The sequence below is a fragment of the Xiphophorus couchianus genome, chromosome 5 (genome assembly GCF_001444195.1).
Source record: "Xiphophorus couchianus chromosome 5, X_couchianus-1.0, whole genome shotgun sequence".
Taxonomy (NCBI): domain Eukaryota; kingdom Metazoa; phylum Chordata; class Actinopteri; order Cyprinodontiformes; family Poeciliidae; genus Xiphophorus; species Xiphophorus couchianus.
The window spans coordinates 1,755,595-1,783,359 of record NC_040232.1 but is presented as its reverse complement, the minus strand read 5'-3'; the positions used below and the strand labels follow the sequence as shown (position 1 = coordinate 1,783,359).

General features: G+C 46.7%; 1 protein-coding gene and 1 long non-coding RNA gene across 6 annotated transcripts in view; one reads left to right on the top strand and one right to left on the bottom strand.

Annotated features, from left to right (window-relative positions):
* LOC114144289 (microtubule-associated tumor suppressor 1 homolog) overlaps nt 1-27,765 on the bottom strand; it is a 43,396-nt gene that overhangs the window by 8,869 nt on the left and 6,762 nt on the right. For 3 of the 5 annotated variants that reach the window (XM_028016946.1, XM_028016949.1, XM_028016945.1), the window contains exons 2-10: nt 22,611-23,545; nt 22,238-22,531; nt 21,473-21,593; nt 19,068-19,072; nt 18,213-18,417; nt 16,148-16,303; nt 15,591-15,734; nt 5,329-5,423; nt 4,939-5,259 (exon numbers count right to left, since the gene is read on the bottom strand). In XM_028016946.1, coding sequence (XP_027872747.1) covers nt 4,939-5,259; nt 5,329-5,423; nt 15,591-15,734; nt 16,148-16,303; nt 18,213-18,417; nt 19,068-19,072; nt 21,473-21,593; nt 22,238-22,531; nt 22,611-23,369 — 2,100 coding nt within the window. In that variant the 5' untranslated portion in view covers nt 23,370-23,545. The remainder of the gene's footprint in view (nt 1-4,938; nt 5,260-5,328; nt 5,424-15,590; nt 15,735-16,147; nt 16,304-18,212; nt 18,418-19,067; nt 19,073-21,472; nt 21,594-22,237; nt 22,532-22,610; nt 23,546-27,765) is intronic. The other 2 variants (XM_028016948.1, XM_028016950.1) reach the window with 2 other exon arrangements.
* On the top strand, nt 120-8,151 carry LOC114144312 (uncharacterized). Its single transcript, XR_003595463.1, has 2 exons — nt 120-250; nt 7,086-8,151. It is a non-coding gene; the product is annotated as an uncharacterized LOC114144312 (long non-coding RNA).

The window sequence follows — 27,765 nt, the reverse complement described above, 5'->3', positions numbered from 1 at the left end:
GAACTGCCTCCGAGTTTCCCTTAAAAACTGCGACCAGAACCGGACCCACCTTCCGCTTCCTGCTGCGCCGGTTCTGGAGGCTCCGGCTGGACCGGACCGGGGCTTTGCTCTCCGTGGTTCCCATGTTTCAGCGAGCAGCAGCAGCGAAGCTGTGAAGCCGCGGCCGCTCCTCCCCTCCTACCTGTCCCTCCTCCTGCAGCCGGGATCCGCAGGAATGCCGGTTATTCCCGCTGCGCCTCGTCTGAAACCGGTGAGTCTGCATTGGAGGAATTCCTCTCTCACCGCCTTCAAAGTTTATTTCACACTAATTTCTGTCAGGTGATGAGTGGGAGGGAAACTGGTAGCCATGATGGAGCCAACCTGATGATTCAATGAGTCATCTGTCTCTGAGAGAAGATCTTTGTTTTGGTTGGTCCAATGATCCAGTTCAGGATGGACGGTTCCACTGGAAAACCTGCAGCACTGCTGCTAACTCCCAAACTTTCTCACTATATTCAGAAACGTTCAGAGCCTCTGGTGACTCAAAAAGAAAAGTTGTGACAAATGAAGCAAATTAAATTCATACAGAAACAAAGATGGAAAACTAGAGGGCCAATTTAAACAGTGAGACCAAAATCATTTGTTTGGAGTTCTGTCTTTAACCAGACAGAACTCCATGTTCTGATGATCTATTTATAGTTACATACAGGAGTTTACCTTAAAGAAAGAAGGAAAAGTTTACAAGTTAATTAGAGGGTCAGAAGCTGCAACCCGCCTCCATCAGTCCCTCATCCTGCGTTTAGCAGAGCTGGACGCCTCAAACAGGACAAGGATCCTGATTACTCTCACGGTTTTCTAAAACAAAAGCAGTAAAATGATTCAGGTTTAATTCAACCTCAGGCCTCTAACGATAACCGGTCGGGTCGGACCCGGTTCAGACGTTCCGTCTGCGGGCTCGGTCCGGGTCCGGCCGGATTTTTAGGATCGATCTAATAACGGATGAGACCAGGAGGAAGATGTTTGTTCAGAGTCGATGATAAAGTGGATTCATTTCATGTTTTATAATCATCAGTTGCTGGTGCCACAGGCTGGTTTCTGTTTCTGCTTCATGTGAGATTTGATTTGGATTCTCTGTTCAGCTTGTTGAACATTAAACTGCATGAAAACTAAATGCAACTGAATAGATTACGTCATAATTATCATTTAAAAACTGACGCGCAAAAATAGAAAATGTGAAAATGACCAGAGGAAAGTCTGGTGCCACTGAAAGTCCACATACTGTATAAAATCACAATAAAACAGAACTAAATGCTGATCACTGGCTCCTCATGCAGCGTTTGGTTCTAACGGGCCTGAACCCGGAAACGTTCAGCACATCATCAGCTCAGTCCCGGTTCTGCTGCTGACAGATTTCACTGAGCCCAAGAGACGAGCTGAAGCAGATCAGACTGCCTTAATGCAGCAGAGAATCGTTTTCCTGCAGGAGTCGCAGTGCCGGCCCAGCCAGGTTCTGCTGCGGTTCTGCAGGAAACCTGCAGCAGCAGATCAGGTAAAACTCCAGGCTTCAGAGAAAACACGCTGCTGCAGAATCAGGAAGGTTATCCGGTCGCACAAAGGAATTTTTATTAGCCTTCGGTTGCATAACAACGCCGACTCGTCTGAATGCGGGTCGGGTCGAGATAATGATCGACTTTCACTGCAACACGCGGCGCTGACGGCTCGTCCTGACATCCAGAGACAGAAACTCTCAGAATGGATCCCCTGGGGAGGATCAGAGCTGACGGTGTGATTATTCACAGCCCAGCGGCTCGGATCAACAGAACCGGAGCAGGAACAGGTTCCAGCAGGAAACTGCTCCGAGGAACACTTTTAACCTTCATCTGGCTGTTTTTATTAGTCAGAGCAAGGCAAATATTTACTGAACAGCTTCTGCATCCAGGATGTGGAGATCCTGCTGCTCCCAGCCAATCAGCAGCCAGAATCAGCCTGCAGCAGCCAATCAGCAGCCAGAATCAGCCTGCAGCAGCCAATCAGCAGCCAGAATCAGCCTGTAGCAGCCAATCAGCAGCCAGAATCAGCCTGCAGCAGCCAATCAGCAGCCAGAATCAGCCTGCAGCAGCCAATCAGCAGCCAGAATCAGCCTGTAGCAGCCAATCAGCAGCCAGAATCAGCCTGCAGCACCCAATCAGCAGCCAGAATCAGCCTGCAGCAGCCAATCAACAGCCAGAATCAGCCTGCAGCAGCCAATCAGCAGCCTGCAGCAGCAACAACTGATCAGAAGCTTTTTTCAGACTCAAACCAGCCTGGAAGTCGGAGCTGATTGGGAGTTGATGCCCTGCAGAGGATGGTGAGGGGAGCTGAGGTCAGGATCCGATCGATTATAGATTATAACTATGAACCTGCTGCCAGGAGGTGAACATCACAACTATTACTGGATTACACATTTTGAGTTCTCTACTTTGCTTCTCTTGGTCTTGAAGTCGTGGCTCATCAATGCTTTGTGCTGCACTTGCCTACCAACATGGCGGTTCAGCGGCGCCGATCACTTCCGCTTCAGATTTGTGGGAACTATGAATCCGTACATGTGAATTTTTTCATGATTCTGTTTAATCAACAGCCTGGTTGTTTAGGTGAGAGTTGTACTCTCCTGTAAGACTCATTCATTCGTTTGTTGTCAACTTGTCATTTTCTCAATAAAGTTTCTCTGAAAAACGAAGGAAATGGAACTGCGGCACAAACAGACTTCAGAATAAGAGCATGAAAATAATTGTTTAGCTACCAAAATTTCAAAACAGATGTTGAACTTTCTTAAACTGAAAGCTTACCAAGCAAATGAAGAATTTATCTGGAAAACTAAATTCAGGGGAAGCTAAGTGCGCTAATTGTTCTCAAAGTTGGCTAAAGCGCTAAGTGAAAAATTAGCCTGCAGCATTAGCAAAACTAGTGAAAGTGTGTCACTACTGCTCTACCTTCAGTTGTCCAGAAAATGTTTTCATAATCAACCATCTGCCGTTTCAGAGGCTCTCAGAGAATATTTGTGTCTTTTTCAACATTTTAAAGCAGCAATCAGTGAACAGACGAGTTTGGGATCTAATGATGATCCAGCAGGTAAATGTTGCCAACAACTAGGTGTTGAAAAACATGATGAAATCAGGAAGAGTTGATGTTTTTGGCAAATCATTTCTTGTCAAAAAGTCTAATTTTCCTTCTTAGCTGCAGATGATTTCTGTCTGTTTAAATTATCTGTGGATTTTTCATCCACTCAACCAAAGAAATCAGAGCAAACTGGGTTTTTACACAAGAACCAGACTGAAAAAGAAAACCTTGCCTGTTGAGCTCTGTTGGAAGCCAGTTTAAGGGAAGGTTTGTGACCCAGGAATGAAGGTTTGTGGGTTTGGATCGGTAAGTTTTTCACTCAGAGAGCATCTCAGGTTAATCTCAGCCTGGTTGTTGCCACTACGTCCATCATCGCGCTGCGTTTCAGCAGAAACCCGTTCCATCACCTACCGACGCTTTAATGACAGGCTGCTGCTGCTGCTGCGGTTCAGACCGCCGGAGGGCAGGGAGGCGTGGAACAGATATCTGATGGTTTCCACTCATTTAGCTCAGGTTGGACCGACCTGTAACTAACGAGCCCAAACACATTCACCTGGAACAGAAAGGAGGCCGGAAGACGCTCCTCTGTTTGGGAACATCTGAATCCAGTCAAATGTGACAGGTTAGGAATCTGCAGCGGCTCAGCAATCACCAAGCTGCAAAAACTCCAGATGACAAAGATCCTGCCAGCTCCCAGCTGGAAACCAGCTAAAAGACCCTTTCAGGTCAGAGGTCACGCTCTGCCTCCAGAGGAAGTGCGGTTTCTGTTCCTGAGTGACGGGGCAGGAGATGACGGATGGATCAGTGGTTCATCTTCAGCAGTGAGGAGGATCCTGCAGCCTGGAAGCAGAATCTGAATTGTGCGGTCGGTTTTATGTTCACCTGAAGGTCCTGAAGCGGCCCGGACCGGACTGAACCGGACTGAAGGATTCAATCTGGAGGGGATTGTTGTCGAGCTTCTTTACCTCTCAGGGAGTCAACTGAGGTGGATCAGAATCTGCAAACTGATATTTACCTTCAGAGGTTATCCAGGCAGGAAACCAGGTGAGCTGTGAGGAGTCAGCACTGAACTCAGGTCAACATGATGCTTAGCTGGATGCTAAGGGGTTCCAACAAAAAACCTTCAGAAAATGACTTTCCAGATTTCTCCTCATTTCATTAGTTTTCCAATCATGATAAGTTGGCTTTGTTGGCAGGATTAGTGTGGTGTGTACCATCGCTCTATAGATCTATAACCCAGACTGTATGGGCCGCGTTTACAATGTTACCAGACTAGAACTACAAACCAAACTGGTAACCAAACTCACCCTGCTCAGAAGAAACCAGGCCAAATAGATTTGATTAATCTTCCCGTGGTGATAACTCGGCGATGTTGGCAGGATTCGTACAGGAAAAGGTTTCCGTATACCAGTTTGACCAATCAACTGGTACAATGGAAAGGCTCCTTACCAACGGTAAAAACAGCGTAACTTTTGTCTGTGAGCTTGTTGGAAAGTCAGTTTGGTCCTGGAAGGTGGAGAAGCTAACATGCTAGTAAAACATATGCTGATCGTAAATCCATCTGGATCATCTCAAACGATTATTAGACCCAGGAAGCAGAAAACCACCCCGGCGGATTCTGACCGGTCCGTTCTTGGAGGAGTTGGAGTGGATTCATGACGGGTCGCCTGGTACGCCGGAGAACGCATAAAACTTCACATCAAACAATCCAAACAACCTCTAACCGTTAAAAACTCCTCAGTCAGAACATCTTTGGACTTTCTTTGGACTTTGGCAGCTTTTCTTCTCAGTTTCAGCCCAGAACTTTGTTCCGGGTCGTTTTCAGAGGAACATTAGTTAAAGGAACGGTGCAAACAGAAGTACCTCAGAGAACAGATGCTGGATGACAGCGGCCAGCGCCTCCACCTTGCGGTTCCCCTGGACCAGAAGCCTCCTCAGCTGGACGATGGCCTGGTTCTTCCTCTCCGCCTGCTCTTTGGTCTGGTTCTGCTTCGCCGGCGCCGCTCCAGGTCGGAATGCGTGCTGCGCCCGGGGCCCGTGTTTAGGGCTGGACCGTGACCCGGTTCTGGCTTTGATCCCCGAACCGGTGGGTGCGGCGGACCCGGATGTGGCGCTGGAGCCATCAGGAGATGGGACTGGGAGAGCTGGTGTTACTGGGCTGTTGGCGTTCAGAACATCTGGTACCTGAGGACAGAAAACTTCAGATTTAGACAAAATCCTTCGATCGGAACCAAAGGATGCTGCTGGACGTACCGGCTCAGCTGGGAGGTTCTGCTGGTTCCCAGTGGTGATCTGGGAGCCACCGCTCGCGGGTCTCGTCGGCGCCTCCCGCGGCTTGTTTCTGTCCACTGCAAGAGAACGTCGAGGCGTTAGCGTCCGAGAAACGTTCAGCATGGCGTCCGCACAAACCCAAACACTCCTCCTCCAGACATGAGAGAGAAAACAACACGGCCGACCCGCCTGGTTCCGAGGAAACACGCCCCACGCTGCTCAGGCTCACACAGATGCATGATGGGAGACCGAGGTAATTATGGACAACATTAAGCAGTCCATTACCAGAGCAGAAACATTTAGCGCTTCCTCTGAATGCATCCATTTACCGATCGACCGTCAGCTCCTCTGGGTTCTGGTTCTGACTCACCGGCCGGGTGGAAACTGCAGCCGTCTGCAGATATCTGAGCTTCAAACGACGTGAAACTGGACCGGACTGATTTATTCCTGCAGCAGGACCAAAAGCTAACAGGTCCAACAGCAGCTGATTGGATCAGAACCAAACAAACCAGTAGAACTAAAGCTAAGATGTTTTGTCACAGTTTGATATTTCAGACAAAAACAACAGAATAGAATAAAACAACTATTAACCAGACCCACCAGTTCTGAGCTTTTTGCACCAATCTGGTGTTTTATAACAAAAATAACAGATTAAACCAATAAATATATTTGTCTGTTTATTCAAGGATTTAGCAGAAAAAAGAATTTTTGAAATAAAATGTTTATCTTGTCAACATATAGCTTTCAATTAAAATGAGATTAATTGGCCTGTCACAATAACAGGTCTATTAATTGTCCCAGAAGTTATTCCCATAAATGATAATATTGTTGTTTTGAGACCATTTTCCAGAAATATGATGTTATCATAATAATGCAAGAACTTATCGATAAACTTTAAATACAAATAAACGTTTGACACTGGAAGAGCGGTGAACGTTTCTCCATCTTTAGCATCAAGCTGCAGGTTTCCTCCTCTAAATCAGAAGCAGAGTGAGACCTCTCACTCCTCTGGGATCTGCGTTCCTGTGGCTAGTGACCGGAACAGAGCCGATGATCATTTCTGTTGCCTCAGGATCAGAAACCCAAAGACTTTAAGTCAAAAGCTGAGAAGCGTCTCCTTTAGTTTCAGGCAAACACTGCCCCCTGCTGGCGGCCGCTGAGCAGGACAACATGACGCAAGCCTGCCGTTTCTCTACGGTTTGGTTATTTTAGGATCAATGTGAATCAATCCTAATTGATCATTTACTAATGGTTTCATCCCAGCATCTGAACCGGGTCAGAACCGGACCAGACGTTCAAGAGGAGAGCCGTCAGATTTAACAACACAGCTTTGATTTAAAATCTGTGTGAAAATATGAAGTTTGAGTTTGTTGTGGCAGAAATAATCCTATTTATAATGAACAGAGAAACACATTCACATCCAGAAATCTCTGTAATATGAACCATAAACCATCACTAGTTAAGATCAGCAGGTTTTCATAACGAGCTGCACCTTTTCTGAGCAATGGTGGCTCTGGGCACGCTAACTGAAAAGCTAGCTGCGCTAACTATAAAGCATGAACCATAAACACTAGTTCTGCTAATAGTAAAGCAGATGATTGATTCAGTTTGTTGGTTCTGAATAAATTTGATGTTTTATTTCTAAACTGATGGAAAATCTGTGAAAATATAAAGTTTGAGTTTGTTGATGGGAAAAATGTTCCAGTCTTATTAAAATTATGACCCATTTTGATCAACAGATTTTACTGTAATCTTCACAAAAAGCTTCAGAAAACCTGGATAATGATCCAGTCCGGATCAAAGCATGAAACCTGGACAGGTGAGGTTTAAGGACTTCATGTAGGAAGGTGTGCTGAGGTGAGTTTGTACCTGGAGCCTCTCTGGCTGAAAGGCAGAGCTGCTGAGCCCAGACTGGAGGAGAAACCAGACAGTTAGCATGCAGGTCCAACAACACAACGAAGAACGAGGAAAAACAGAGAGGAGGAGGAAGAGGAGGAAGGTCAGGAGGAAGAGGAGGAAGAGGAGAAACATCAAATGAACCTTCAGCTTTAAACAGTTCGTCTGCAGCATTAAGGTTCCATTAGCTACTATTACTATCACTGTTACTGTTCTGGTTCTGTTGGACCCAGTACGATCAGAACCGTTCAGAACTTCCTGCAAATGGAGCGGCTGGATGATCCGACTGCAGGCGGAAACACAGCTCTTACTGCACGCCTGTTACCGTAGTAACAGGCGTGCTCTCCGTGACCCGTTTGCATCCGACCGGACTGGACGGTTACCTAGCAACAGCTTCCTTTCTGTCCTGGTTTTTACCTGCACGGCGACGACAGAAGGAGAGCCAGAAGTTTACATACGCCTGATAAAAAGACAGTTTTTGTTCCTCCGGTCCGAAGCTGGATCAGAACCAAACGTCTCTGGTTTCACCTCACAATAAATTATTTCAGTTTCCCAAAAGGCTCAATAATGAGAATCTGTTTTTTCTTCCTGCAGTAAATCAGCACCACACAGCATGACGCTGCCACCTCCATACTTCAGTGAGGATGACAAGCATCCCTGATTCCCCTCCAGATGTGACGTCACAGCAGAACCGTCCAGTTCAGTCTCGTTTCCAAACTGCAACCTGGCTTTTTAAGTTTGTTTCAAAATGTTCTGAGAAAGTTTAAATTCAACTAAAAAATATTCAACTTCTTTCCTCAGTGACAGTTTCCACCGCGAAGAGGGTTTATCGGTGACCCGGCTGCTGAGAAAAGAAGATTGAATTGTCAAGTTTCTGACTCAAGAAAAATAAATTTCTGTAATATCCCAGTTTTCTGCAGTGAAAGTCTAATTTTCTAAAATCTGCTCCAATAACAGATTATTTCAGTTCATATATATTTATAAATTTGTTTCAACTTAAAAATCATAAGTTCACCAATTATAAGAGAAAACCTTGAGGTTAGAAAACCTGGTTGATTTGTAGGAAGGTTATTTTAATATTCAGGGATTAATGTCATTAAATCTTAAAAATAATTTAGATCAAACTGATTTTTACAGTTCAGTGTAAAAATATAAAATAAAAATTATATAAATGTTGAACTAGCAGCTTCAGATTTGAAAACAAAAGAACATCTCCAGCGTAACGACCTGTTCTGGGCCGTGGATTATAATCCAGCAGCAGATTACGGGCCGCCTCAGCTGAACCGCTGCAGCTGGATGACTAACCTGACCTACATCCAGCGGGGAAACGGGTCTGTGGATCCCGACCCAGAAAACACGCAGCGGCGGCCAAACACGTGCCGCCACGCTCAGCTGGACGAATACTCCCAGAGAGGAGCTGCTCTGAACAGAACCGGGTTCATCTGGGCCAGAACCCAGCCGGAGCGGTCCAAACACGAGCTGGAACACGGCTCTTAATCCAGATGAAATGTTCAAGATGGTGGAATTAACCACTAATCTGGATGAGAAACATGAAATCAGATCTGAAATATTTGGTTCTGACCAGAATAAACAACGATTTACCGTCCAGAACCAGAATTTCTTAAAGATCCAATTTACAGTTAAAGGGCCGGTATCGCGTAAAATCAATGTTTTTATCTTTCTATCATTTTAATGTTTTTCCCTCATTGGAAATCCTTTAATCTCCATGGCAACCAGTCAGCTGCTAAACACCTGGTGGACCTAGCCCCGCCTCTGAGCCGAAGCTCCTCCCCCACTCCACTCCTTCAGACTAGCCAGCAGCAATTAGCAACACCTGCTGAGCTCATTACAGGAACTGCTGCTCGGAGCAACACTGGTAAAAATGTTAAAGGGTTAATGGAGGAGCCATATTGGGACGACTTCCTGGAGGCGGAGCTTCAGAGAGAGCCGGAGCTTTTAAAGAAACAGAGACCCAATTTCAAGCCATTAAATCAGGAAGTCAAATATCTTTTAGGTCATATTTGACACATATTGCATTTTAACAAAAACTGACGGTAACATAGTAGTTACATGATTGTGCTATAAAATGGCCGCCATGTGCCTGGAAAACTCATGATACCGGCCCTTTAAATCTTCTGTTTAGCATCAATATTTGACTGATTCAACCAGTGAGGTTAAAGGTCCAACCTGTCAGAAACGCTGGCACCTAGTGGCTAAAACGCAGAACTACAAGCAACCAACTTTCTACCAGGTGACACCACAAGCTGACCTCTGACCTCAGCTCGCGGTAGGACGCTTCGGTAATGGTCTACCAGCGTAATGCAACCACTGCTGCCCTCTGGTGGCGACTCTACATGTAGTTTATTTAATAAAGAGCACATCACGCAGGTTATTGGATCTTTTTCCAAACTGGTTCAGTTTAAACTGGGTTAGCTAAAAGGCAGACGCAGCATGTACTGCTTTACTTCGGGGTCAAAGGGCACCAGACACAACACAGTCAATAATCGGTGCTTTAGAATATAAAGAAATGTCTGAACTGAGGCCATTTTCACATTAAGATTCATCTACACCTTAAAATGGTTTAAAAAGCTATGGAGAGAAATTTGTTCCAATATTATTGCAAGAAAAGAACACATCTTAAAAATGTAAAGAAAAAAATGCATTTTAAAAATAAAATTTTGTAAATTATTCTCAAATGTATTGAGTTGGGTTTTTTTCCTCCAGGTCCAGAGCTGGGATTAAACATGGCCGCCCAGAGATTAGCCAATCAGATGAAAACTGATTGGCTCCTCAGATTTCTCTGAACAGAAACAGAAACTCTGTTTTCTCCAGAGCGGTTACTGAGGAAGAGGAGGAGGAGTGGAGCCGAAGGACGGAGCGCGTCCTGTTCATATGCGGGTCACACGGCGCCACTGAAACAGCCGGCGGCCATCTTTATTCGCTGCTGAGCCACTCGTGCAGAAAACGTCTGCGCTCGTCTGTGTGAACACAACTGACAGGCAGAGCTAAAGGGACGAGCCACACAATACTGCAGGCAACAATGGCTGCCGAGGAGGAGGAGGAGGAAGGGCTGGAGGTTTGGGGTTAGACCGACATCACAAACAGCGAGAGGAAGAGGATGGCTGGTTCATGATGAAGATGAGAGGAAGGAAACTCAAACAGATTTAAGAACAACGACCTGATCAACCAAAACGACGTGGATCGAGTCGCTGGGTGTGGCGCCTTAAGCTCCGCCCACAGGATGGGGAGGCGGTCGCTATGGGAACGAAAGGAGGAGGGAGACTGGGACAAACTGGGACAAAATTAAACAGACTGGGACAAACTGGGGTGAATTGGGTCAACCTGGGAAGTGCTGTAATCTATGAAAGTGACAGAGAAGAGGACGACGAGAAAAGGATGAGACACAGGACAGTGGTTGGACGATTGGACAATGGTTGGATGATGGTTGGATGGTGGTTGGATGGTTGGCCGGCCGGGTCCAGACCTGCGTGGAACACAACGGTGTTCTTCCTGCATCCTGACAGAAGCTGCAGGTTTCGGAAAAGTCCTTTAGCCGTTAGCTTCACATGGAAGTTGGACAGCGAGAGTCTGGGAGACCAGAGCATCGTCTCGCCTCCGGGTCGTCTCAGGGTCGTCTCGGGGTCGTCTCGGGGTCGTCCTCGAACTGGAAGGATTCAGGTCCTCTGGATAAATCACCACCAAGGTTCTTTCTTCCCTCAGATGAAGAAATGTTCAACCAAGATACCGACCGACTGGGTCTGCGTCCGTGTCTTCGTCCGTCCGTGTCTTCGTCCGTCCGTGTCTCTCTGCTTTCGCCACATGGGTCCAACCGAAACCGAGTTTCTCAGATTCAGAGATTCATGCAGGAATCAGAGCCTGTTAATCCTCCAGCTGCTCTTCGTCGCATCGAAGTCACAGAAAAACAGGAAAAACACAAACGTACGAGGAAGAGAAGGAGGAGGAGGAGGAGCGTGTTTCTGTCATGCGACTCAGAGAGGAGGGACAAAATGGCGGCAAAAATAGTTGGCTTTTTCTCCTCCGTTGCTCAGGTGGAAAAACAAGAAGAAGAAAAGAGGAAGAGAAACGGAGATGGAGGAAGAAGAAATCCTCTCTGTGTTCCCTCAGAGTTTGTTTTCCGATTCACACAAAGACGAGCGCGTCCACCACCCGTCTGCTGCTGCAGCTCTGCTGGGCAAACACAGAGAGGAAGAGGAGGAAGAGGACAGGGAGGAGGAGGAGGAGGAGAGAGAGGAAGAGGAGGAGAAGAGGAGGTCGAGGAGAGAGAGGATGGAATAATCTCCCTCCACTTTCCCTCCATTTAAAGAGCCTTAGATAAATCAAACTGGCACACACACACACACACACACACACACACACACGCCTCTGCCAGCAGCAGGTTGAGTAGAAAAGACCCAAACCAGGCGACGGTTCAGTAAAACTCTTCCAGGGACATGAGGACAGACGGACGTCCTCATTTATTACTCAGTAACTAGTAATCTAACACATGACAATTCCTGCTCCAGTAATCAGATTACAGTTACCGATTCAAGTTACTCCGTTACTGTTATTTTCCTCAGTAAACGGATCTATTGTTGTTTTCTTCCTGCGACTCAGAGAAAAACGTCTCAGATGAAAAACCAGCAGACAAAACGATGGAGAGAGAAAAACATTAAATATTTAGTTTATATCATCACTAACAACGACGACATCAAGGTGACAAAGTGCTGCTGTTACTGCCTGAAAAATACTGGAGACAGAAAAACCAGAGCACGAGAATGGAGGAACTACAGCACAAAATATAAAATAAAATATTATTTCTATATTTTGTGATAAACCATTAATTGTACTTTATTGTGACAAAGAGAAAGCAGAAATCCTGTCATGATAAGAAATTTATCACGGCAAATGATAAACTAGAAAATTTCTGAAGAAATTTAGCCGGGGCCTGCCAAAGCGTGCCCGTCGGTTTGGGCCCGGCGTTGTCATGCTAGAAATTAGCATCAATGCTAAAGAACGCTGCAATGTAATCAGTAGCATGTGGAGAATCACAAGAACGTTCAGTAAGGTGGCCGTGCACCATTCAGTATGATTAAAAATTTTTGTCAAGGCTTTTATTTTGAAATTTTTGTAAAACTTCATTTCAAAGTGCCAAACTAAATCCATGTATAACAGTCATTGGATAAAATCAGTTATATAATGCTGAAAAGAGCAATAATGTCATGTAAAAATTGTCAAGGCTTTTATTTTGAAATTTTTGTAAAACGTCATTTCAAAGGGCCAAACTAAATCCATGTATAACAGTCATTGGATAAAATCAGTTATATAATGCTGAAAAGAGCAATAATCTCATGTAAAAATTGTCAAGGCTTTTATTTTGAAATTATTATTATGCTTCATTTCAAAGGTCCAAACTAATCCCATGTATAACAGTCATTGGGTTAAATCAATTATAATGCTCAACAGAGCAATTACCTGATTTAAAAATATTCAAGGCTTTTATTTTGAAATTTTCAGTATGCTCCATTTTAAAGTTCCAAACTAATCCCATGTGTAACAGTTACTGAGTTAAATCAGTTATATACAGCCCATAGCAGCAAGTAGTTCTAAAGGCCAGTTCAGTCCTGATCTGTTTCAACTGAGGGTTCCACTATAGATAGAACTACAGTGATGCGTATTTGTAGTCCTAATCAGCAGCCAATAGCCTCCTGAGTTCCGTTGCTATGGTAAATCATTTTCTCACCAAGGTGTGAAGTGTTAGTGAGAGAGGCTGAGACAGCCTAGAAAATCCTGTCGCATGACTTTGCTCTGAAGCACCGTGACAGAAAACCGTACGGTCTAGATAAATTTCGAAAACATTTTACCGGAGCAGACATGCGTATCAATGTGAGGACCGATTTTGATACCAATCGTGCGATATTTGTGGGCGTGACGGCGATTTCAAAATTATCTTGGGCTCAAAAAATCTCTTCATTTCTCACTCTAGCCGAGATCGGCTCTCACTCTAATTTTAGGAAAAATTAGAAACTTTGGGTCGCTAAGAGGCAAATTGTGGACAAACCGTAACTGGTATCGACGAGCCGTCTTCACTTTCGAAGAGATCACAGACGTATCTACAAAATGAAATTTGAATGGCATTTCTACGTGAATTCGTGACGACACAGAGAATCCTCAAAAATAGGGTATTTCTAGGATTTTTCCCATTGACTTATAATGGGGTTTTTTCGTAGTTTTTTGCTAATTATGTCGCCACGTTAAGCCCAAATCCCACCAAAAGTAATAGCTCCAATGGCGTGAATTTTCTGCACGTTTTGATACCTCATTTGTAGGTGTGCACCCAGCGGTATGAGCCGCATTGACGGTTACGGATGAAAAATAAAGAATTGGGAGAATAGCAATAGGTTCCTGCCATTGCTTTGCATGGCAGGCCCCAATGATACGAGGAGCCACTAGCAATCGATCCCAGAACAGGCTTACTAGCCGATTACTGATGCATAGATCCCAGTCCCTTGAATAAAATACACAAACATTAATACAGCATGAAAAAAATTACTGTCAAAAAATGTCTTATTGTATTTACATTGTTTTCAGGTTTAAAATTAAAATATTAAAATTTTAAACATTTTTACTGTTGACTCGTACAGAATGAAATCAGCTCGTAACAGCTGCGTATCAGGAGCTGCTTGGCACCAGATGGATAATAATAAGAGTCGTCCAACCTATAAAACCAAACAGCTTCCAAAATACTGCAGCAATATTTGAATAAAACTGTTGGAGTCGCAACACGGCTCAGTCAACATGACAGAACTAGACCCACCAGGTGGTGGCAGCAGAGAGCTGTGACTAAAATTCAGGAGCTAGCCGTTAGCGAGACGCCGTTAGCGAGAAGCCGTTAGCGAGACGCCGTTAGCGAGACGCAGCGAACATATTGAACAAGCTGTGATCACACACACCTTCCAGCAGGAAAACCGGCTTCAACAAGCAGCCAGAGATATTATGGGATGAATTAGATCAGAGCAGATTCATGGGTTACAATGGCCTAGTCAAAGTCCAGACCTGAATCCACCTGATGTTAACAGATATTCTCCATCCAACCTGACTCAGGAATCTGATCCAGCAGGTCTCAGATGCAAACCAGCGCCACCAGCTGGCAGCACGGCGCAGCTTCACCTACGAGGTTCATAAACTTTTAATTGCTGCATGTTTTTAGATTCCTTCACATTAAAGTTCAGTAGAAGAAAAAACCTGATGACACTTTAAACTGCAGATGGGTGGATGGTAAACTGAGCTGCGTTCGCCTCAAAGAATCCATAAAGTTTGACTTCAATCCAGACAAAAACAGAAAACCACAGAGAGCCTTTAAAGTCCTCAGCCAATCAGAGCCACGCATGCTGCTGCATGTTTAAGGCGAGGCGGAGGAGCTGCGACGGCGGTGACGGCGAGTCCATGAGGAGGCCGGCGGTTCACTGCAGACTGACTGCAAACGGCCCAAAAATACCCAATAAACAAGTTTAAACACCAATAAATTCAAAATGCAGGAAGAAAAACGACGAAACGAGACATTTTCAGATCAGAGCTTAAAACCAGCAGATTAAAAGGAGGATTTCTCATATTCAGGATCGTCTGATATAAATATTAAATGTCCTTATAGCTCCACTGTCAGCCCAGTTTAATTAGTTTACTGGTTCCGACCCGTTTATGTGGTTCAGCTCAAATTCAAAGGAACGGCGGCGATTTGCTGCTCACAAATAATTACAGAGAAACTTTCAGTCATCATAATCCAGATTATTAAAACAGCCCTAATCTAGAGACTTTTAGAAATTATGACAATGTTTTCCATTTCCTCTCAGATAATAAACTTAAACATTAAGTTTAGCTTTAATTTGAAAAGCTAAATAATTACCTCCATACTAAATACTTAATATTTAGCTCAATTTTAAGCTTCCTAACTTAATATTTAGCTTTCTAACTAGATATTTAGTTTGTAGCAAAGTATTTAGCTTAATGCTAAATATTTAACTTGTTAGCTTAATATTCAGCCTGAGGTAAATATTAAGTCAGGAAGCTAAATCCAGGTAAATATTAAATTTGCTAGCTTACTATTTAGCTTTGAACTAAATAGAAAGCTAGCAAACTAAATATTTAGCTTGCTAACTAGACATTTAGTTTGAAGTTAATTTTTAGTTTGCTAACCTAATATTTAGCACCAAACTAAATCTCTATTTAGAAAGCTAAATATTAACAACACCACCAGTCCTGATGAAGGTTCTCCTGTTGCTGCATTACGGGCCGTTTCCATGACAACGACCCGTTTCTGTCGGGCAGGAAGCCCCGCCCCCCAGGTGGCTTACCTGTGCTGTTCAGGCGACTGAGCCGGGTCGAGCCGTTCCTCTGCAGCGGGGGCTTCGCCGACCCGGACTGCGCCGCCTTCGCCGCCGGCTGGCTGCCAGGAGTTCTGATGGAGTTCTGGTTGGTGCCAGTCGGGCTCTTCAAACCTGCAGGTCCAACAGAGGAGACGTGAAACACCATCGAATCTGACTGGAGTCAGAACCGGGTCAGCCATAACCGGATCCGTCAGAACCAGGTCAGTCAGAACCGGACCCGTAAGCTGCACTCGTTTCTGCAGAACCAGCCGGTTCTGCTCCAACAGCCCCACCTGTTCTGGATCACATGGTTCTGACACAAACATCTGCCCGGCAACCAACCCAGAAGATAATCCCCCAGGGGTCAAAGGTCACATCTGGAGGGAGGATCATCACCGCTGCAGCCTTCACAGCATCCGTCCTGATTTCAACTCTGAAACCAGAACCAGAACCAGAGCGATCCTGGTGGCATCGTTCTGCTGGTGGTACCGGACCTGGAGGTTCTGGTGGTTCTGCCTACCTGTCCCGGTTTAAAGCCTCCTCACCTGTCGTCGCCCTGGCCTGCAGAGACAGCGCTCTGCCCCTCATGGCGGCCGCTGGAGGCTTGGGGGCAAAGCAGGACGAGCCATCACTGGGAGCACTGGGAGCACTGGTGCTGCTGCTGCCTCTGCTGGGCGGCTCATCGGGTTTCGACCCGGCAGCTGAAGGAGAAAAAAATGCTTCAGGTTCAACCAGCATCACATTCCTTCATTTTCCCTCAGTTCTTATTTCATTCTGGAAAAACCTTCACTGGTCTTAAAGGGCCAGTAGTCTCTGTTCTCCAGACACCTGGCGGCCATTTTACACCATAATCAAGTAACTATGTTACCTTCACATAGTTACATCAAATATGACCTAAAAGAAATTTAGGTCGTCCTGCTTTAATGCCTTGAAATTGGGCCTCTGTCTCTTTAAGAAACTCCAGCTTTTTCTGAAGCTCCGCCTCCAGGAAGTCATCCAACATGGCTCCTCTATTAACCCTTTAATGTTTTTACCAGCGTTGCTCTGAGCAGCAGCTCCTGTCATGAACTCTGCTGTTTGCTAATTGCTGCTGGCTAGTCTGAAGGAGCTGAGTGGGGGAGGAGCTACGCTCCGGAGGCGGGGCTAGGTCCACCCAGGCGTTCTGCAGCTGAATGGTTTGCTGCAGGTTTGTTTCTGATGAAGGAAAAATGTGAAACCATGACGGAAAGAAAGTAGATTTTAAATGATACTTTAAAGGGACATTTCATGAAGTTTATTTGATCTTTTCACTAAAATCAGCTCCATTAAAATGTTCGTTACAACAGAACCCGTCAGAATCAGAACCTTCAGTCTGCTTGGAAAACACAAAGCATCAACCAGTTCAGAACCACAAGTCCAGCCTAAAACGGACCGAAGAGTAACAAAAGTTCAATTTTTTTATTAATAAAAGGCAGATATTATGGCTTTTCTTTAATAAAAACATTTGTTTATTTTTTTCCATTCCGTTGTCCGAATTTAAAATTACAATTTATTTTTCTTTAATTGAATTTCTACATTTTTTTGTTTTACTTCTTGAATCTCGACCCGGGAGAAGGTAGATGTTACATTCCTGTTTCCAACCACAGAACCAGAACCAGAACCAGAACCAGAACCCGACGACACGGCTGGTCTGATCGGAGAGCATGAATCACGCCGCTCCATCTGTGTAGAAGTGCTTCAACACCTACGCTGCTCTCAGGGTCAGAATCACCATGGCAACCAGCTGGCTCGAACGCAGTCTGGTTTCCATGACAACCCAATCACACCATCAGGAATGTGTCGGGGTGTGAAAAAAGAAAGTCAAAAAGATGCTTATAAGATCAACTCCATTCCTGGAGGAAGAAAAGGCAAAATATATGAATAAAAACCTTCACTGACCTGGACCTTTATCTGACCTTCACCTGACCTCTACCTGACCTTTACCTGACCTTTACCTGACCATTTGAAAAAAGTAAACGTAGTTAAATAAAGTTAAAGTTGAAGCTAAAGTTAAGCAAGACTAAGGCTAAGCTAACCTGAAGCAAAAACGGCTAAGCTAAGGTGTGCTAAAACATTTAAATACCTTAACTTGTGCTTGTACATCTAATCTAGTCCTGAACAGAGTAAATTAGGAAATTTACTCTGTTCTGAGATTACTGTCAGAGTGAGCGAAGCGTCATCCTTCACCTGAGCGCCTGATACTTACCTGAGTTTTCAGGTAATCTTTGGGAAGCTGGAGCTAAAACCGCCTCTGCATCGGGATTTTTCACAGATATGGAAACTAAATGTGTCTTCCTTTCTGGACCCAAAGTTATACTTTCTCTGTAACTTTGCTGAACTAAAGAGGAACAGGAAGTAGTTTTTAGAGTGCAGCAGCGCTCAGACACCAGCAGAGCTCTGGATGTCTACCACATGTGACCTCTGACCCCAACTTGCTCACATTCCCGGTCTCTGCAGGGTTGGGGCAGATGACAGTTTTATTTCACTCCAGCAACCCGACTGTTTCACGTCTGTCCTGATTAAATGGCGTCAGAGACGCAGGAAGTCCAGAGGAAGACAGGAAGTGTGTGTGGAAGCCCCGCCCCCTCTCACCTTTGCTGCTGGCGGCGTTGTTCTCGCTGCTCCCCAGAGACGAGTAGCTCATCCCAGCCGGCACGCCTTTCACAGGGAGCTTGGAGGCGGCGGGAGCAGGTGGTCGCCATGCCGACCCGGGAGCCGACTGCTGATTGGATGATGGTTTGGGAATGGAGGCGGTGGGACTGTGAGCGACTCCTGATGCTCGAGGTTTGGGAATACCTGGGAAGCAAATAAAACGACCCGTCTTAAAGAAAAGAACGAGACAAACAGAAACAAATCCGACTTTCTCCGAGAATGAAGCTGCAGACATTTTGAAAATGTTTCATCTGCTGCATGGTTTACTGTAAATCACTGTCAACAATTAACATCAACTGTATCTAGCAAGCTAAACATTTAGCATAGCAAGCTAAATGTTTAGCTTGCTAACTAAATATTTAATTTATAGCGAAATTTTTGGTTTTTATTGCAGTGGAAGATCTGAGATCTGATTCCCCCAAATTCCTCGAACATTTGATTGTGTAGAAACGGAAATATGCTAAATTCTTCCAACGTTTCTCTGAGGAATTTCATTTTTATTCAGTTCCATTATTTTCTCACACGTTTGTTGTCAAAGCAGAGATTCCCGGAAGACCAGGACAGTGAATAAAAACCTGGAAGTTTTGTCTTCTTGGAGTTCCTTTGTCCCCTCTGAGCTTTTGTTTTGTGGCTCTGACTAGTTTGTGGGTCCAAACTGTGGTTTGATGCTGAACTGTATTGTTCCGCAGGAAAAAACATTTGTTGGGCCGCTTACGGACTCAGAAAGGAGGCGTTTAAACTTTTCACAGAGTTAAATAAAAGTTTAAATTACAGCTGAGAAACCAGCAGACAGGACTGGTCTTTCTGCAGCCGGATGGTTTACAGTGAAAGAACTGTGCAGCACTGCGTCACTCGTCATTTCTGCAGACTGATTCACACATTCTTTCCAAAGACCGAGGCGGAGAGAATCCCTGAGAGAAACAAAGGCCTCCGGCTCCTCACACCCAGACCAGAAGCTGCGGACCTCAGACCGCCACGGACTCTGGAGGAAAAACGCTTGGAGCAAAAACCTTCCGGGTTTCAGAACGGTAAAACCAGGAACACTTTGTCCTGCAACTTCCTGTCACAGCACAGAGAAAACCTCAGAGAAAATTCACAGGAACAAAACAAAGAACTACAAACCTAACAAGAGGATGAATGAGATACAAATCCAAGAAAAAACATCCATCCATCCATCCATCCATCCATCCATCCCTCCCCTTCAGGTCCAAGAAATAGCAGGTTCAGGAATCATTAACCAGTTTCTCAATGAGTTTTCTATTGGAGAGACCAAAGTTTTTCCTGGATCCTCCCAAGATGGAGCTGAAAAACATTCAAACAGCTGCAGCTCTGAACCGGATGCTGAGTTCCTGCACTCATCTCTAGGCTGCATCGTCCGCACCAGTTCAACCCATCTCCGGCCCGACTGCGGCCCGACTGCGGCCCGACTGCGGCCCGACTGCGGCCCGACCGACTACGATCCGGCCCGATCCGGCTAAAATCTGATTTGATCCATTTGCTTATTATTAATATTTCATGTTTTAGCTGAGCAGTTTATGTCCATGTTGATGGTTTTAATGGCTTCATGTTTCCGCTATAAAGTGAAGCTATTGTGTGAATATATTTTCATACTTCGGAGTGAAGCTGTTTCTGATTATTCTCTGTACAAAGATTCTTGATAATCAGTTAGTTTAACTAAATTAATTCTAACTTCACTGAAAACAATAAATTAATGATTATTAGTCAAATATTGCTGCCAGTTCTTGCTGTAAAACACAACAGAAGAACCTTCACCTGGACACCGAGGTTAACTGCTGCTCGCTCCTTTCAGCCGGATCAGAACCACCCAGAGCAGGAAACATCTGGCTCCGTTTGGGTTCGGAGCAGCTGGGTTGGGTTACCTCAGGAATCACAGTTGGGTAAGAGCTGAATCACAACACATCCAGCACAAAACACTGCAGCTTCATTGCCGTCCCGCCAGAACCAGAACCAGAACCGCTACCCACATAGTCTCCAAATCAACTCCACCTGATGAAATCACAAAGACTCGAGACTCGCCTCCGAGTTTTTACTGTTTACAAGTCCAGGTAAAGGTCCAGCAGAACAGACCCAGAATCCCCCAGTCCGACATCAGGCAGCGAAACAAGAAGAAAAATTAATTTCACTCAATTAACAGAAAATAAGAGGAGGAGACAAAACAACCTCCAGAGACAGACCAGCTAAAACTGAAGGAACGTTAAAGATATGCTAAGCTAAGCTAAAAAGGAAGTTATACCAAGTTGTGTTAAACTGAAGTGATGCTAGGTTACGTTAAAATGGAAATTAGGCTAAACTTGCTAGCATAACATCTCTGGTTGCCTTCTGTTGTGTTGTTGATTTTGCATTTTGTTGGCCCTTCTGGGCCACCATAAAATCTTTGCATGCAAGTGTTCATGTTCTTCCAGGAAGATGAGAATAGTATAAATATAAACTTTGTTTTGCACGTCACTTCATGGTAACAGCAGTCCTAAAACTGGCTCTCAGTTCAGCAACGTAAATCCATCTGGACGCTGAATAAAAACAGACGGACCGGTTTCCCGGATCAGCATCGGATCCCTGCGGCCCGGCTCTGCTGTGGTGGCAGCATCATGCTGAGGGCTCGGGTCATCTGGACGCAGATCAACATGTGGTGCGTTCAGAACCAGATCGTCTCGGTTTCCGTCTTCACCGGGCTGAGGAAGACGGGACCGGTTCCGCTGGACCGCAGGACAGGCAACCAAAGGGACCAAACTCACAGAAAAGAACCAGACTGGTGAAAATCCCGGTCCAAGGTCCGGAGGCGTCCGCTTGTCCCACCGGAACCAGGACAGACGGCTCATTGTCCTCCAGAGGGGGACGTTCAGGACAAAGACCTGCTTTCAGACGGAGACGGCCCGAAGGCACGGCAGCGTTTCCCAGCCGGACCCGAGGTTCGTTCAGCGAGTCAGAACCAGAACCGGGCTTTTACTACAGAGCCAAAGAGCTGCAGGACAGACGGAATGAAACACGGACAGATGGACAGATGGATGTCCTCTGAGACGAAGAGCTGCAGGAAACAGAAAGCAGCTGGAGCGGTTTCGGACCCGGTTCCAGATACAGCTGTTAGAGCGGAAAACTCTCTGCGTGTGCAGCTGGATTTACACCTCACACACACACACGCAGAAACACACACACACGAGCGCGGCTGTCAGGAGGAGACTCACCCTGGTTCTGGTTCCTGGTTGCGGGTCCGTCTGCTTCTGCCCCGGCGCTGTCCGGTCTGGCAGGCGGCGCCGGCCCCCGGTCGGGCCGGCCGCTGCATCCCGGCGGCCTGGAGGCGGCCCTCTGCAGGAAGAGCGGATGTTTAGCCACAGCGGTCCAGCCCAGCGGCCCGGAGCGCCGCACCGACACCAAGGCGTCGGCCATTCCCAGCCGGAGCGGAGCCGAAGACGAGGAAGACGAGGGGGAGGAGGAAAACTGGGACGGCGCAGAAACTACAAGCAGAGGGAGGAAAGTTTCTGCCCCCCTCTATAAACACATGGAGAGTCTGGAGGCCTGGCCTCCGTCTGCTGGAGGAGCAGCCCCCGACCCGCCCCCATCGGGTCAGAACCGGGCCTGAATCCTGCAGATTACTGCAGCATACCAGCCGTCCTGTGTCGACACGCTCCCTGCAGCTGCAGCTCGCTCCGAGCGCGTGCAGCAGATCGGTTCTGCTACCGGAGCGGCTGCTGGTTCTGAGTCCAGACTGAACATCTGATCTGGACCGCCTGAACCAGAGCTGATCCAGAACCAGAACAGGTTCAGAGTCCAGCAGAAGGCGGTTCTGGTTCAACCCATCTGTGACCTCAAAACTTTGACCCAAATTATCACCAGAGACGTTTTACTATTACTGGACCCGCTTTCTATGAACGGTTCTGAATCTGGGACTGCAGGGAGTTCTGCTGCTGTTGGGTCGGGTTGTACTTAGTTTGGACCAGAACTTCACTCACCTTGCTGGGAGTCCTCAGCTTCTCCTGAGCAGTCTGTGTCGCAGCTTCTCTGACCGGATCAGAACCCACAGAGCTGCTGGACGCGGCTCGACTCTCCGCTGCTTTCTTCTTCTCTGGTGGTGCAGACAGCGAGGCCGCCGCCCCCTGGGGGTCGGCCCGGGTGGCCTCACCTTTCCCCCTGCTGGGCCTGAGGAGCCGGGCCACTTTAACCGGACCTGGAGGACCTGGAGGACCTGGAGTCGGTCTTCTACTGCCGACCACCTCGGCTCTCCTGCGGGGTTCTGGACGGTTCTGCTTAGAAGATGGAAAACATCTGGGAAGTTCTGGTAAACGGGTTAGAACCTAAGCTGGGTTCAAAGGTCATCTGAAGTACCTGAGCGGGTGTTCTGGATGGAGACGGGTTCTGGGTTCCCTTTGTCTCCAGGCTGGAGGTTCTGGTAGAGCCGCTCGGCCCGGTTCGGGTCACATGGACCTCCTGAGGTGGAACGGCGCCGCCGACCGGATCGCTGGAGGTGCTAGAGGTTCTGCTGCGGTTCTGTGAGGCAGCGGGACGGTCCGGGCTGTCCGGGTCGCCCCGCGGCGGTTCCGCTGCCCTCACCGGGTCCGATCCCCCGTCCTGCAGGTCCGGTCTGGCGCCGGCTCCAGCTGGACTCACCTGGCTCAGTGTCACACACATGTCTGAGCTCACAGACACAAACAGGGCCTCGTCTTCCTCATCCTCCTCATCATCATCAGCTGGGGTCTCCGTCGTGTCCGAGTCGGCGGAGCAGCTGCCGTTGCCCCGGTAACCATCCAGGCGGGGGCTCCAGGTGTCCTGGTGGAAGCCGGCGCTGCTGGCGTCCAGGTAGAGCGAGGCGGAGGCGTCGGTCTGGAACCGCCCTTCCTCATCCTCCTCCTCCTCTGGAGCCCACCTGGACAGCACCACCTCCTCCAGGTGGGCGGGCATCACGGCGGTCGTCATGGTAACCGCCAGCAGGTCGTACTCCAGCGGGCTCTCGGTCCGGCCGCCGCTCAGACTCCTCAGCGACTCCGGAGATGAGGAGGAGGAGGAGGAGGAGGAGGAAGAGGAGACCGGGAAGGCGTTGCCGTTGTGGTCGCCTTGGCGACAAAGAGGGAGCTTCATGCTGCTCATCTCCAGATCGAGTCAGAAGTTTCTCCAGCCCAGATCTTTCAAATTCTCCGTTCAGTTCACATGTTTGCCTCAAACTTCCTGCAGGTTTTCCAGAAACTTCCGGCTTTTCGCATTTGGAAAACTTTAAAGGTCACGAATCCTGGATTCCTGCAGGAAGGTCCCACATGTTCAGGAGTCTGCAGGAACAAAACACAGCATGGTTAGGTTCCTGTGGAGAACCTGCAGCTCCAGGTGAACCTGGAGAACCAAAACGTCCTCAAGAAAACTATCAAACCTACAGAAAACTAAAAATCATCAACATGAATCAGTAAATGCAAAATAAATCTCCTGATTGGGTAAAATAAATTATAAAAAGTCTAAAAATTTCACTCCTTTAAAGTTGAAATGTCTAATCATCATATTTTTTATATTTTCATGCATAGTTCACGGCAGTGCTGCTGCAGCAATCTGACTGGGAAATGTCGCCCCCTGCAGGCCGAATGTGTCACTGCAGGATATTTAAACTATCAAACTCATCGATTCAGAATCATTTCCATCTGATACAGACTTCTCTGGTGTTTCCAGCGGGTCGAGCAGCATCTGGGTCGGTTCTGGTCGTGTTTGTGGGTCAGAGACTAAAAGAACCAGAGCAGCTAAATAAGGACCTTCAGAACCGGGTCAGACCTCTTTTCTGTCCCCGGTAACGACCACCGGCCCCTCGGCGACCGCGTCACTCACTTCCAGGTAGAGGAAGATGAGGAGGAGAGAGATGAAGCTTCAGCAGCAGACCCACAGAACCTCACCGGACCGTTCTCAGAACCTTCAGTGGGTTCAGAGGTCCGATCCGGTTCTGAACAAATCTAACTCCAGAGGAAAAGGAGCTGGGAAAACAGCTTCTGAACAAAAGGTTTGAACTGAAACTGGGTCACATGATCAAAACGGACCGGCCCGGACCGCCTCTGTGTTTCCGTGGGCTGGTTTGGACCAGAACCAGAAGCTATTGAGCTGCGTTTAATCATCATTTCTGGGTTTGAATCAACATCTCAGCCCTCAGTGCTGGGCAGCTTCTGCTATTCCACTAATAGCTTAGCTAATTTTTAGTTTAGCGCTTTTGCTAACCTTGAAACCGTCTCGCGCACTTAGCTTCCCTACATACATTTTTCTGGATAAATTCCAAGATTTAAGATTTCCTGAAACATTTTAATGTTAGTGAATATTTCTGCTAACAATCAGCTCTTTCTGGACTCCTTAGACTAAAAACCACCAGAAACCTTAAAGGGGCGGTTCATTTTATTTAAATGGTTTGGAAAATACACTGCTCAAAAAAATAAAGAGAACACTTAAACAACACAAACTAACTCCAAGTAAATCAAACTTCTGTGAAATCAAACTGTCCACTTAGGAAGCAACACTGATTGACAATCAATTTCACCTGCTGTTGTGCAAATGGAATAGACAACAGGTGGAAATTATTGGCTATTAGCAAGACACACTCAATAAAGGAGTGATTCTGCAGTTGGGACCACAGACCACTTCTCAGTACCTATGCTGTCTGGCTGATGTTTTGGTCAGTTTTGAATGTTGGTGGTGCTTTCACACTCGTGGTAGCATGAGACGGACTCCACAACCCACACAAGTGGCTCAGGTAGTGCAGCTCATCCAGGATGGCACATCAATGCGAGCTGTGGCAAGAAGGTTTGCTGTGTCTGTCAGCGTAGTGTCCAGAGGCTGGAGGCGCTACCAGGAGACAGGCCAGTACACCAGGAGACGTGGAGGAGGCCGTAGGAGGGCAACAACCCAGCAGCAGGACCGCTACCTCCGCCTTTGTGCAAGAAGGAACAGGAGGAGCACTGCCAGAGCCCTGCAAAATGACCTCCAGCAGGCCACAAATGTGCATGTGTCTGCACAAACGGTTAGAAACCGACTCCATGAGGTTGGTATGAGGGCCCGACGTCCACAGATGGGGGTTGTGCTCACAACCCAACACCGTGCAGGACGCTTGGCATTTGCCAGAGAACACCAGGATTGGCAAATTCGCCACTGTGCTCTTCACAGATGAAAGCAGGTTCACACTGAGCACATGTGACAGACGTGACAGAGTCTGGAGACGCCGTGGAGAGCGGTCTGCTGCCTGCAACATCCTTCAGCATGACCGGTTTGGCAGTGGGTCAGTAATGGTGTGGGGTGGCATTTCTTTGGAGGGCCGCACAGCCCTCCATGTGCTCACCAGAGGTAGCCTGACTGCCATTAGGTACCAAGATGAGATCCTCAGGCCCCTTGTGAGACCATATGCTGGTGCGGTTGGCCCTGGGTTCCTCCTAATGCAGGACAATGCTAGACCTCATGTGGCTGGAGTGTGTCAGCAGTTCCTGCAAGATGAAGGCATTGAAGCTATGGACTGGCCAGCCCGTTCCCCAGACCTGAATCCGATTGAGCACATCTGGGACATCATGTCTCGCTCCATCCACCAACGTCACGTTGCACCACAGACTGTCCAGGAGTTGGCGGATGCTTTAGTCCAGGTCTGGGAGGAGATCCCTCAGGAGACCATCCGCCACCTCATCAGGAGCATGCCCAGGCGTTGTAGGGAGGTCATACAGGCACGTGGAGGCCACACACAATACTGAGCCTCATTTTGACTTGTTTTAAGGACATTACATTAAAGTTGGATCAGCATGTAGTGTTATTTCACTTTAATTTTGTGTGTGGCTCCAAATCCAGGCCTCCATTGGTTAATAAATTTGATTTCCATTGATGATTTTTGTGTGATTTTGTTGTCAGCACATTCAACTTTGTACAGAACAAAGTATTCAATGAGAATATTTCTTTCATTCAGATCTAGGATGTGTTATTTGAATGTTCCCTTTATGTTTTTGAGCAGTGTATATTAGACTAAGTTTCTCTAAGCTAGTGGGTTCTGATCTGTTCATGTTGGAGGATCTTTGTGTTGAAGGAAATAAATCTGACCAATGAGGTATTTTTTGAGTCTCCGGGCAGAAATTCCTCCACCCAGATCATCAGAACCAATGGGATCTCCAGTTGGACCAATGCATTGTTGGGCTACAGAATATTTCATAAGTTCTTTATCCAGATTTCAGAACATTGAAACGACTTAAAATCCCTTTCCTCCTCAGCCTTCCAGGTCAGAGCTGAACTCTGGACTCGGTCCGGTTGGTCCGTCAAACCGGGTCAGGCAGAGATGGGTCCTACATTCACGCAGGCAGCCTAACTGGGCCGACCTGGCAGCTCATCCCGTCCTGTTAGAATCAGCCGCTGGCAGCGGCTCCGACCCGCTCAGAGAGAAGAAACCCTGCGCCGCTTTTACTCGCCTGTCGCATCGGTTCTGATCCGACGGACCGAGTGAAGCAGCACCATGAAATGGTTGCTGAGAGGAAATCTGCCGGCTGATGGAGAGAAACGAGTTTTAGCCAGGTCTCAGACTGCAGTCCAATCACATGTTGACACTACGATTGGTTGGAATTAACAGGAAGTAGAAACAGGAAGTAGAGGTCATCTCTAAAAAGCGGGGAGCGTCCTCCCCTCCCAGCGGAAAGTTGGAATTTTACATTTATTCAAAGTTTGGTGCCTCTGGTAAGGCACAGACCCACAGGTTCCTACGTCTGGACTTATTCTGTAAACGGGTTTCCATCTCTTCGGTAGCGTGCAAACTCTTCAGAAAACACAAAAACCAACTTGAGTGAGAATAAAAATGTTTTTGCAAAGTTTTTTCGAATTCCGACATTTGCACCAAGGTGATGGAAACGCGACCTTTACGACCTCTGACCTCTCATTAACCCAAATCGCATATAGTTAACGTGTGACTAAGCTCCCTGTGAAAATTTAGCCACACCTCCAGACAAATGTAGAAAGTGGGCGGAGTCAGGAATCACTTAGGGGCGTGACCAAGTGTGGAGAGGGTGTGGTCAAGATTTAAGCTGCTAGCTTAGCGTCTTTGTCGCTATATGTTGTGACTTTTCAGACCCTCTACTGACGTTTGAAGCAGAAGGTTTGCTTTTTCTGTGGAAAAATAAGCCAACAACTCATTTTGTGTGCTATTGTAAACTTTTATGACAACAGAGTGTGAAAGTACCCATCACTCTGCAGCTCTGCTCTGATGTAGACCAGAGGTGGGAAGTAACGAAGTACGAGTACTTTGTTACTTCGTTACTGTACTTAAGTACAATTTTCGTGTATCTGTACTTTACTTAAGTAGATTTAATAATGGATACTTTCTACTTTTACTCCACTACATTTAACAGTAAGTATCTGTACTTTCTACTTCACTACGTTTCTATATAGCGTTCTGTTACTCGTTACATCCAAGACGCATTTCAGTTTTTTGATTTGTTCGTTAGTTTGAAAGTATCCAATGGCGAGAGCAGAATCAGTCCGCTGAACCAATCCAAAGCGGGAAATA